Here is a 12,242-nt window from a genome sequence, read left to right on the forward strand (position 1 = left end):
AGCAAACACCTGTTACCACAAAGCCCCTTACTCATAGTGTATTTCAATAATTACTCTGCAACTCTCGAGACTCACTGTACCCATTGTTATACACCTGAAGCACCCAACATTTTGGAAAATTGGCATTACATAAGTTAAACTAAAGCTGAATACAAAAGCATGTAAATACACAAAAAGGCATGTATTAGTGTGCAACAGAGCACCCACTCAAAATTATTAGCTGCAGGAAGACACACTAGAAATACTTCATTCAAAGACACATGCTGCACATAAAAGACTATGTTATCTATTGCAGATTATCCCATTAAAATTCACACACGTCTCAGATGAGACTTTCAATTTCACTATTTACAAAAAGTTTTCAAAATCTCTGGGTACATTTTACATGCTCAAAATTTTGGAAATGGGATTATTTCACTTTGATATGCAACTTCTATTTCACTACAAACAAACAAAATGGCCTGACACATGACTCATAGCAAGCAAAAGTTTACAATTCTGTTCCAGACATCTAATTCAAAAGCTGACTTTTAAACACTTTACACACATGCGCAAAACTCTAAACTGCAACAGTTCACAACTATTCCCCTCTGTTAGGTCTGTGAAAATTAAACCATAATTTCATGACTGTCATTTCCAGTTATAGTTCTTGTTTTGTTCCACTATTAACAACACACTGTTGGATCCACCAAAACTCACTCTCACTCAGTGAAAATTACTTGGAGAAGGGTGTCCCACATGATCTATTACCTGGAAGCTCACAAGCAGGGCTCTATTTTTTCTTAGATTGGTATTTCACTGACAGCCCAAACAATCTCACAAATATGTGGAACTTTAGTCACCCATACCGAAGAGACCAAGGAGCAGATTATCAAACTTTACGTGAAACTACCACAGCAGCCATGCTAAACTTAAGGTAGTTTTAAGCAAATTTGCAGGCTTCTCGTTACTTTTGGATATGATACAGATGTGGTCACGGGTTTAGAGTATTTGAGGTTCAGAAGAGAAAGAAGTTTTCCACTGAGTGTTTTGTGGGGACATGCTGACGAGTGGAAGAAGAAGAAGATAAGATTAATTTTGTTGAAGGAAGTAGTCCACTACACAAGAATAAGAAGGAATGAAACCTATCAAAGAAATTAATCAATGTTTGAAAATATAATATGGGTAGATAAAAAATTCTATTTGCCAAACAGTGTCAGGAGATGATACACATCAAAAGATATGGAAAGAGCCAAGCTTCTGGAGCCAGTGGCTGTTCTTCAGAATGGTTGAATGGAAAGGAAGAGGAGGTAAAGGAAAAGGATCGGCAAGGTTTATGGGAATGGGTAGAGTTCCAGAAAAGTCACCTAGAACCCTGAGTCGGGGGAGACTTACTGGACCAGATCAGAAGGAAAGACTGATTTCTGGTACATACACCAGGCAAGATTTGAAAACTTGAGAACTTGAAACATAAAAGACACAGTAATATGCAAGATACAGATTACTAAAAAAACATTGTACAAGAGTCAAAACTGTGGATAGCTAAGTGCATTATACATAGTACACAAGTGGAGGAAGGGGGTGGAGGAGGAATAGACAGGTCGGAAAATTAAAGACATATACAGGGTGCACATAAAGTCTAGGAACACTTTCAGTTATTTATTGGACAAGAACCAAACACTGTACAGCTAACATACATACATATGTCATTTTGAAGAGAAACCCTGAAAGTTTTTTTTTTTTTTTCCCTGTATACTGCCACAGCATAGTTTGGTAATTTACCGACAGTCAGCGCTAGTCGCAAACATGGCGAGTTCAGGTGCAGAGCGAGATGTTTCATGAAATGGCCTCCCCAATCACCAGATTTCACTCCACGCGACTTTTTTTTTGTGGGGACACATTAAACATATGGTATATGTACTGCCTCTACCATGTGATGCAGCAAAGCTCCAGGAGAGAATACGGGAAGTAACTGCCACAGTTGATGATGCCATGCTGGGATGGGTATGGCAAGAATTCAATTACCGGTACCGTACTGACGTCTGCTGGGTCACTCATGGTTCGCATATCGAATCTTTGTAAAAAAAAATCAGAGTTTCTCTTCAAAATGCAATATGTATGACATCTGCACAATGTTTAGTTCTTGTGCGATAAATAATCGAACATGTTCCCGGGCTTTATGTACAACCTGTATAAATAAAAGGGAGTGAATGACAGGAATAATTACTGAAAATAAATGCTGAGACCACAGACAGGCTAGGTGGGCGGCAAGAGCCTGTCTACATCTGTACAGTCCTAGCAACTGACATCAGGAGAGAGAATCCAGATGGCATGTGTGCTTGAACAGGTACCGAGGTCACAATTGTCATATTGTGGCGTGTGCTCTGCACCAGGATAGTGTATATTACCAATATACATCATCTGTGTATGCCCATTCATCTTAACCAATAACTTGGTGGTAGTCATACTAATGTAGAAAACTGAACCGTGTTTACGTAACAGCTGGTACATTACCTCAACCCCCACCCACATTACTCCAAATCTACAACATCCTTCCTGCTCACTTTAACCAACTTTATACTTACCAACAACTATTTTACCACAGAGAGGCAGACATACAAACCAGGATTGCTCCTTCCTATGCCAATATTTTCATGGGTTGCTTGGATGGGGCTTTCCTGGGACCTACAAGCCTTCATCCACTGGATTGGCTTAGATACAGTGACAATATCTTTGTAATGCATTCATGGCGGGGCTAACCTGTTGACTTTTTTGGAGTCTAAATACATTCTTGCTTAAAATTTCTATGTTGAGAAGTGCGAAAGACCAATCTGTTTTACTTGGTAAAAAACTTTCTATGGCCAAGATTGCATAACTACTTTATTTTTGACAACCGGTTTCAGCAGGCTTTGCTGTTATCTTCCAGTCTTCAAGAATTATTGTTGCAAAACATGTTCATTGTGATCTGGAACACCTGAAGGTGATTTGTCAATGAATAGAATGTGTCAAGCTAATGTAAACAGATGTGCTATTGTACATTTTACTGTATACTGTGTTTTCTAACACTTCAAAATCACCCGTGAGTGCTACTTATATGGACAAGGCCATGAGCGTAAGGTGCTTTTTGATTGTAAATGTTTTATTTCTGACAAAACTTTGGATAATGAGCTACTTTTGATCCACTAACATGACAACTTGGCATGGGGTTCCAACTCACAATAATTCTTGAAGACCAGTAGTTTACAGCAAAGCCTGTCTAAACCAGTTGTCAAAAACAGGTATTTATGTGATCTTGGCTATAGAAAGATTTTTACTAAATACTTTCTCCCAATTAAATTTCATATGTCCTATTCCAAATATCTAGCCTCATTTTTTGATGTTGACCTCATCCTCAATGAGCATCAGCTACATGCGTCTGTTCACATTAGACCTACAAACAAACAGCAGTACTTACATTTTGACAGTTGCCATCCTTTTTACATCAAATGTACCATCCCACACAGCCTTGGCATTCCGGGAAAACATATTTGTTCAGATGCAGACTCTAAACAGCATTACACCACCATTCTCACCTCAGCTTTCACTGTGTGTAACTATCTCACCAGCCTAGTTCAAAAGCAGATACTCCAGGCCATTACATCCAATGTTGATTCCTCCAAAAACAACACAGAAGTACACTTCTTTTCACACAGTGCTTTCCAGGTCTGGAACGTATTAACCAACTACTTTGACAAGGCCACAACTTCCTAAAATTGTGCTCTGAAATGAAGTCCATTCTGCCTGACATTTTTCTCGCCACACCTAGAATAGCTTCTCATCACCAGCACCCCTCCCCTCCAACTATCTCCGCAATACACTTGTCAGACCCTATGCTCCCTCTGCTCCAATTTCCCTAGCCTATGACTCCAAGCCCTGTGACCATACCTGTTGGAGACTAGCCCGACACACCGTCCTACCACCTACACCAGCTCTGTAACTGGCAAAACATGTATTATCAAAGGGGCAGCCGCATGAGACACAACCTGTCATGTACCAGCCTTTAAGTACATACTATTTGGTCTTCCACATTGATGTGACTACTACCAAGTTGTCAGTTAGGATGAGTAGGCACAGACAGAGTGTGTATCCCAGTAATACACAATGTCCTGTTGCAGAGCACGATCCACAACATGACACTCGTGACCTCGGTGCCTGTTTCACTACACATGACAACTAGGTTCTCTCGCCTGTCACCAGTTTCTCAAACTCTGCAGGCATAAAATGGCATCACAATGTGTACTGAATTCTTGCTGCCCTCATGGCCTAAATTTACATTACTTTCTGTGGCCCCAGCATTTCTTTTCAGTAAGTATTCCTCTTCTTCACTCCTTACTATACCTTTTATTTTCTGACCTGTCTGTTTTTCCCCACCCCTCTCACCCGTGTACCACTCATAACGTACTTAGCTTGCTGCTCTTACTGCCTCTTACATGATTTTTAAAAAGTATTCCTTACTACCTGATTTTCCACATTTAAATTCTCATGTTTTCAAATGTCATCTGGTGCAAGCACCAACAATCAACCTTTCCTTCTCATCCTGTCCAGTGAACCAGGGTTCTGGGTAACTTTTCCATAACACTCCATATTTCCTAAACCTCGTCAGTCCTTTCCCATCGACTGTTCCACCAGGAGGAGGAGCCACTAGCTCCGAAAGCTTGGGGATTTCCATATTGTATGTTTTCTCCTGCTGCCACTTGGTGTGTAGATTTTTTTATCTATCAATATTATATTATAAGAAATGAAATCTGAATTAAGAGATATGAAATCTACCAAGAAACAAATGTAATTCATAAAGTCAGTAGAAAGTATTTACAAAAGTTCTCAACTATTCCAAATTACATTATTTATGTACATTATGATTTTGACGTACTTTATTTATTATCACAGGGTTTAGCATTAAAAGTATTTCTACTTTTATAATTATACTTAGAACACACTGTAAACGGCATTAATCGGCAGACTTTGTGATTATATGTCCCTAACTAAAGTCACAGAAAACTTAACTGCCAGCATCAATTAAGAAGTACTTTGGACGTTAACATAGTTACTAGCCTGTTGAGTCAAATTATGTCTCCCCAAATGAAGTATCTGCATTGTATAACATACAATGGTTAAAACATAGCAAAGTGGAATACCTTCATTTGTTTTTCTATCTCTCAGAGCAAACACTTGGTCTCCTTTATTCCAATTCAATTTTAGACCTGGTAAATATGAAAATTACTTCAGAGACAATATTTCCCACAATCTTATTATTCAGACAGTAAATTATGTTTTGCCTATTCCTATGGTGCAGTTAGTTTCACTAAAGAATTTTCATTTTGCAGAAGAAATTGAGTCTTTAATTATCTTAGTACCATGTGTTCTAACAGCTTTCAATCCAGCTAATAAACTTTTACTGCAACATTGATCTATACTCATTCAAAATACTGAGTTTTTTGGTTTACAAACATTCTTAATTTCACTTAACCTGTACTAACTATGAAATTCTTTTAATTTCAACATTTCATTGTTTATTATTATAATTATTGAGATGCACAAGAAAATGAAATGGAGTGAAATTTTATCTACAACTTGTAGATAGTTCAGACTGCAAGGACACAGGGCTGCAACCCCTGGTCCCATGTTATTCAATCTGTACACTGAAGAGCAGCAGAATAGAATGGAAAAAGTCATGAAAAACATAACAAGAGCAACATCATTGAAAGTAAAAAAGACTATTAGAGTATAATGGAATTAAATCAGGTGATTCTCTGAAAATTTGTTTATGAAATAAAGAAGTATTTAGAAAAAGTAATAGAGAAGCTGAAGAAACAACTGGCAGAAATGTTTAAGAAAAAAGTATTTAATATGAAAGGATTACATGGTGGGAGAGTGAAAAAAAAAAGCTTGTCTGAAGTTGTCAGAAGACAGGAAGAAAAAAACATTGTGAACAAACAAAACACTGTGAAGAGATAAGCACATGGGAAAAAGAACAATTAATAAGGAATTGAAATTAGCATATGGTCCTTAATTGGCCCATCCAAACAAATCAAAGCTAATGGTAACTGAGATAGTGAAATTAAATGAGGTGGTGATGTGGGAATTAGGTAGGAAAGAAGTAGATGAATTTTGCTAGTTGAACTGATGATGGCAGAAGCAAAGAGGATATAAAATGCTGTATTTCTACAGCATAATAAGCGTTTCTAAAAAAGTGAAATACATTAACACTGAATATAAATTTAAGTGTTGGAAGTCTCTTCTGAAGGTATTTTTCTCGATTGTGGCTTTGTATTGAAGTGAACTATGGACAATAACTAGTTCATACATGAACACAATAGAAGTGTTGGAAATATGCTGCTACAGAAGAATGCTGAAGATGAGATGAGTAGACTGGGTAACTAATAAGTAATTATTGAATCAAAATGGGGAGAACTTTATGAAAAGAAGGGGTAGGGTAGTAGAACACACCCTCAAGTATCAAGAAATAGTTAATTCAGTAAACACAGTGGGGGGGGGGGGGGAGGTAAAAAAAAATATTGAAGAGAGAGACTAAAGCTTCAGCAGTTTCAAATGGACATGTTTCAGCAGTTATGAATAAATAAATATACTTGCACAAGACAGACTAGCATGGAAAACTTTACAAAAATAGTCTTTCGACTGAAGGCTATAACAACAACAACAAAGTGATAAACAAGCCTACAGCAATGCACTTTTGTCATCCGAAGTTTTCCAAACCTTTCTTCACAAGTCTTGCTATGTCTTCTTTCTGTATAACTCCTAAGCCAGCACAAATCACTGCAGTGGTAGTGCAGCAGAAATAAAAATTGATTGTTTTCAAGCATCTTCTGCATGGTGCAAAATAAACAGTAGATCATTAATCAAAAGGTCATGTATGTAGCTACAATATTTAAGAGAAAGTGCATCACTCTTGTATGAACTGAGGTACACATCACATGAACAAAATGTTAGTTTTCCTGAAAATCCTGTATGATGCGTGTGTCAAGCAACTTAACAATTCTGTTCTTTTTATTTTATATTTAACAGTGCCACTGCTCCAACTCTATAGTCAACTTACTTTGCTTTACCAAGGGAATGGATAAAAACCTCTTTTCATACAACAGTAATAAACTTACTTGAAGTTTACTCAATCTTGTAGAACTAACTGAATTTTTAGCCATTTCAGAAATAATATGGTTCTGAATATTGCGCTCTCACAGTACAAAAATTAGCATTCCTTCTTGCAGCAGCATAAGAGATTACTTTAAGCAAAGAAACAGCTAGTAATCCCAGCAATTAAAGTTTACCATGACTTTTCTTCTTAATCATCCTTTTCTCCATTTTCATCATTGCATTTCCTAGCTTCACACCAACTCCCAGCAGCAGCAATTAAAGTGTTATGCATGATTTTCATTGTTTTAGTTCTCCTCATTTGCACTAGCCTAATGAAAACCCAGCTCACACACAGGCACTGCATTTTGGTAAACAGAATCTACTTTAGCTCAAGCGTGTGCCTCTAAAAATAATAAGTTATATTTTTAGTTACCATCGTGTAAATGTCAAGCTACCTGTCGATCAGCAGGTATCAGATATCCCTACTCGTATCGGCAGTAATCGAGCAGATATCAATGCATAATATTTTCACTTACCACATTGCAAGTTATATTCAGTTCAGCAGCTGAAAGTATTAATCAACCACAAAGCAGCAAACATGCGCGAAGCCTCTTTGCACCCGTGCGTCCAGTACGGCCGGTTCTGGAGTGCTACTGACCTTCCCCGTCAAGAAACGCCACCATTTCCTGACACTCCTTCGTGCCACCGACCCACAGCACAAGGCGGGCATTCACTGGCGCGGGACCCCGGACAGGGGGTTCCCGGTTCCCAGCAGGGAGGCAGCTCGCGCCTCCCAGGTAAACGAGTGAAGGGGACGAGATGCAGACTGCAAGCAACAACCGCTTATAACATTGTGCTGTACCACTTCTGCTCAATTGTCTCCAAATCAAATCACTACCGACGCTGCTTCACTAATAAAACTGTGACACCTCACGTGTGCCGCATTAACTACAATAGGACGTTTATACGAAGATACCTGTATTCCTCTATGTTTCGTGCCTCGCAGCATCCGACAGTGTATTGAAAAATGGCATCCTTGCATCTCCATTGCACCTTTATCACTTTCACTTCAAAGTACAAGACACATTGCAGAATCTGCATAGATTTTCAGTGGTATTGATGACAGAAGCAAGATTTTAATACTGTTTCAGTTGCAGCAGTATGTCATACATTTGGGTAAAGAGCACCGAGTAGGGGCCCTCGTAGCTCAGTGTTAACAAACAGATAATAGCGCAATGTACAAGTAAACCATGACCACTAGTGCTCTGCAAATGTGTACATTGCCTCCTTGGATAGGGTTCAGAGTGGTGTTATGTACACATATTCAAAAAGGTTCTATCCAACATAATGTAAGGAAAAATACCTCATCATCCACTCCTACATTTTTTTTTTTTTTTATGATTTAGGCATAAGGATGGAAAATTGCTGTTAGCTACCTGGCAAGTACCAGTATTCACTGTTGCACTGCCTGATAAATAGAACTGTATAGTAAATAGGAGTCTGTTGTTACAGATGTTTATGTGACTATTTTCTTTGAAAAATGCCCATGTAATGAGGTAAGTATTAAGTCACCAACAGAAGATATACTGCAGCTACTTAAAAGAACTGAGGAAACGCCGTCCGTTTTCGATGTAGCAGCTCTACTTCTAATTTACTGCTGCGTGTTGCATTTAGCTGGAGTAATCACAAACAGTATTAAGCAGTATAGCAACAGAATATTGTTGATCTAGTGTCCAGATTAAGTTCCTATGATTTGCTTATTCTTTATTAATGAATAACTTCACTTGTTGCACATCCCTGACAATTCTATGGGGCACATCAAATGAATGAATGAAGAAACAAATGAATAAAGAAAGGATGATGGTGAATGATGCAACCAGCCACAAATGGATAAAATAACGAAGAATGAATGAATGTGTACATTTGTTCTCGGGTTGGACGGGCAGGAAATCCCATAATATTTTATGAAACTCATTAGCACTTTCATAGAGTTCATTTCATGAGACAGCACTGTACAAAGTGGCACAAAGAACACTATAAGTTTGCAGCTATGCCATACTGAACAACCTGCTGTAGCAGAGTATCTTCTAATAAAATCAACTCCAAATTTTACTGCGTAACAGCTCAAAGTCAAACAGACAAATCATTTCTGGAATATCATTCAAAAATGCTGTATGAAATAAAACAGCAGATAACATCTGCACGAAAGTCGGGGGCTTACAGCAAAGTATGGCATCGGATATGGTAGGCATAGTGGATGGCAAAAGTGATTCTGTGTTTAAAGGGGCAAAACATCTTCTTCGTTACACTGGAAAGTCATGTAAAATTATATGAGAAAAAGGATAATTGTCAGGTCCAGGGTCTGTGACTGTAATTAAAATGTACTGTTTTTACCGTCTTCTATAAAATAGCTTTGTGGACTTTATTTTAAGTTACCTCATTTATTGCTTGCTAGTTAACTTGTTAATTCTGGGAGAAGAGGATTCATGCCAACTGCTTGGTATTTAAGGTACTGTCTGCTAATGTGATCAAAGTAAGTTTGCCAACCGTGTACATCCATTCAAACCTTGCTGATTTTCCATCCCGCACCGCAGTCCCTTTGTATCATTACGCCATCGGGCATTGTTTTGAAACTGAAATGCCACAGCAGGCAAATCTCATCATCTCCTTGTTGAAACTTTGGTGTGTTTTCAGTAAAAAGGCCTGTTTTTTCTATTTTTTTCTATTACTACTGGATGGCTTGGTTTCTGCCTCTTTATTGGTACATGGGTGTGTAATTATCCTCATAGCCATTTTGTGTTCAGTTTCGCGAATGAGGGGTTAAAGGTCATTTCTGTTCCCCCCCCCCCCCCCCGCTACAAGGTAATACTAGCAGTGACTAGCGCCACACACAGAATTGTCTCTATTATCCATAAGGTGTCTATACTTGATTTATGCTGAGTGACTACTCCGATACAGTCAGTTGGATTCTGAGGCCACAGGTTGCACTGCCCCTTGACCAACAGTACCCACGTGAGAGGGGAGAAATTATATATTAACTGGCTGTCCAAAAATATGATAAGGTGAATTGTTAATTTGTTTGTGATGCAAATCATTCTTGTTGCAGCTGTCATGTTGAAGTAAAGATACTGTATAAAATGTTTCGCATTGTTCTGTCACACGAGTTTGTGCAAAAAAATTTTGGTGTCCTAATAATTATATTGTATCTCATTATATGAACTGAAACTTACTGATAAGCAATTAATTCTCAATGAACTGCAACAAATTTCCTTGCCTCTTTGATTTGCACTGTTGAAAGTATTGGCTTCCATAATTGTGACAGTTAAGTGCAAAGTTTATTTGTCGTCGTTCAACATATATATATTTTCATAATCATATACAACATTCTGGGTTTCCTATGTTTTCAACAGTAATGTGGGTCAGTGTGACAGTGTATTAAAGTCTTACTTGAATGCACAGTAAACACAGCAGCACATGTTCAGGGATGAGCACATTTATGACATTTAATCAATTTGGGACTTATCGGTTTTGATCTTAATATGTTTTTTTAATTAACTGTTGAAAGTTTACAAGTAAGTTTTTCTTAATTTGTTTGTTTGATCTTTTAAGTATATGTTATTCAATAAATATTTTGGTCACGAATAATGTTCAACCCTTACTTGGGCCTAGTCCTACCCCTCCTAAGGCAACCCCATGCAGTAACTCTGTACCACAGACCACAGTGCATAAGTAGAAAGTATTTTAAACCCACTCAGGGCATGCACTGCAGTGAAAGGTACCCAATCCGCATCCATGTGTAAAATTTTATTTTAAAATCCACTTTCTCTCAGGAAACTTATGACTTTATTAGCTGCTGTCCCATCATCAGCAAGTACGATGGCATCATTCCGAGAGGCTTTGAGGGAAGTACACCACACATTGATGGATCCTCTAATTACTCTCAGACAGCTGAGGGCTGTGGGAATCCACCATTCCACATCACAGGTTTTCAAAATCTGATGTCACAGTTGCAGTCTTAGGTCTGTACCTGGTACTCCAAGTTCAAATTAGTCTCCTGTGGTTGCATCTTTAGTAAATCTGTCAGTGAGTTCATTTCTCGAATACCAACACTGCCCGGTGCCAGGGTGAATGCTACGGTAGTTCTGGAGCTGTGGAGGTCAACTAATAGGTCTTGAATATTAGGAGCCACAAAGTTTGTGGGGTAGAGTCTAGATACGCCCTGTAAGAGACTTATGGAGTCACAACAAATCAGGAAGTTCTCCATTATGAGAATTTTAATATACTGCAGAGCCTGTGATACGGAGACCAACTCCGACAGTGAATACACTGCTTGCACTTGGCAAAGAATACTTCTTGTGCTCCTTTGTGTATGCAGCATCCAGCCATCCTGATTTAGGTTTTCTGGGATTTTCCTGAATTGTTCAAGGAAAATATTGGGTTGGTTTCTTTAAAAGAGCATGGGCAATTTCCTTCTCCGTCTTTCCTTAATCTGAGCTTGTGCTCTGTCTCTAATAACCTCATTGTTAATGGGACACAAACATCAATCTTCCCTGCTTTTTTGGCATGTGCAAAAGCATAACCAATCCTATCAACTTTCAACCCATCTGTGCAGAGGCATGTTTAACTTGCGTGGTTGTGGAGAACCAAATGGAACAGGCATCTGAGAATTGGTGGGATGAGCATTTTCCTTAGGGCCATAGGTCCATCCAAGCCATCAGACTGGGTGCACTGGGGGAGGGGGGGGGTGCTAGAGGTCGCTGTAGCAGGGACTCCCATTGTATCCTAGCTGCCCCACCTATTTTTGTGTGACAAACGGTCAGAACCGACAGACTATGACCACACAGTTTATCAAGAGTTTCTGGCACCTGACCCTCAGTGGTGAGCTACCAACTCCCACCAGGAGGCTGTCTATGGGCCTCATATTGGAAGGCTCCAGTTGCCAACTGCACACCACCTCAGTGAAACAAGCTCAGTATTGACGGTGCTACTGACCCAGAAGCAGCACACCCATAGTCCAGGCAAGATAAAAATCAATGCTTCATAGATTAGCAGATGAAGTGTATGGTCTGCATGCAAGCAAATGCTGCTCAGAAATCTGAGGGCATCAAGTTTCCTCGTGCAATCTGCCTCAAGCT

At 38.9% G+C, this 12,242-nt stretch overlaps 1 protein-coding gene across 5 annotated transcripts in view; it reads right to left on the reverse strand.

Annotated features, from left to right (window-relative positions):
- LOC126253408 (mucin-5AC-like) overlaps nucleotides 1-12,242 on the reverse strand; it is a 448,548-nt gene that overhangs the window by 102,324 nt on the left and 333,982 nt on the right. For 4 of the 5 annotated variants that reach the window (XM_049954712.1, XM_049954716.1, XM_049954711.1 and 1 more), the window contains one exon: nucleotides 7,766-7,933. The exons of the other annotated variant lie outside the window; for it this stretch is intronic. In XM_049954712.1, the coding sequence (XP_049810669.1) occupies nucleotides 7,766-7,933 (168 nt within the window). The remainder of the gene's footprint in view (nucleotides 1-7,765; nucleotides 7,934-12,242) is intronic. 5 annotated transcript variants of the gene reach the window in all.

The sequence above is a fragment of the Schistocerca nitens genome, chromosome 4 (genome assembly GCF_023898315.1).
Source record: "Schistocerca nitens isolate TAMUIC-IGC-003100 chromosome 4, iqSchNite1.1, whole genome shotgun sequence".
NCBI classification, from domain to species: Eukaryota; Metazoa; Arthropoda; class Insecta; order Orthoptera; family Acrididae; genus Schistocerca; species Schistocerca nitens.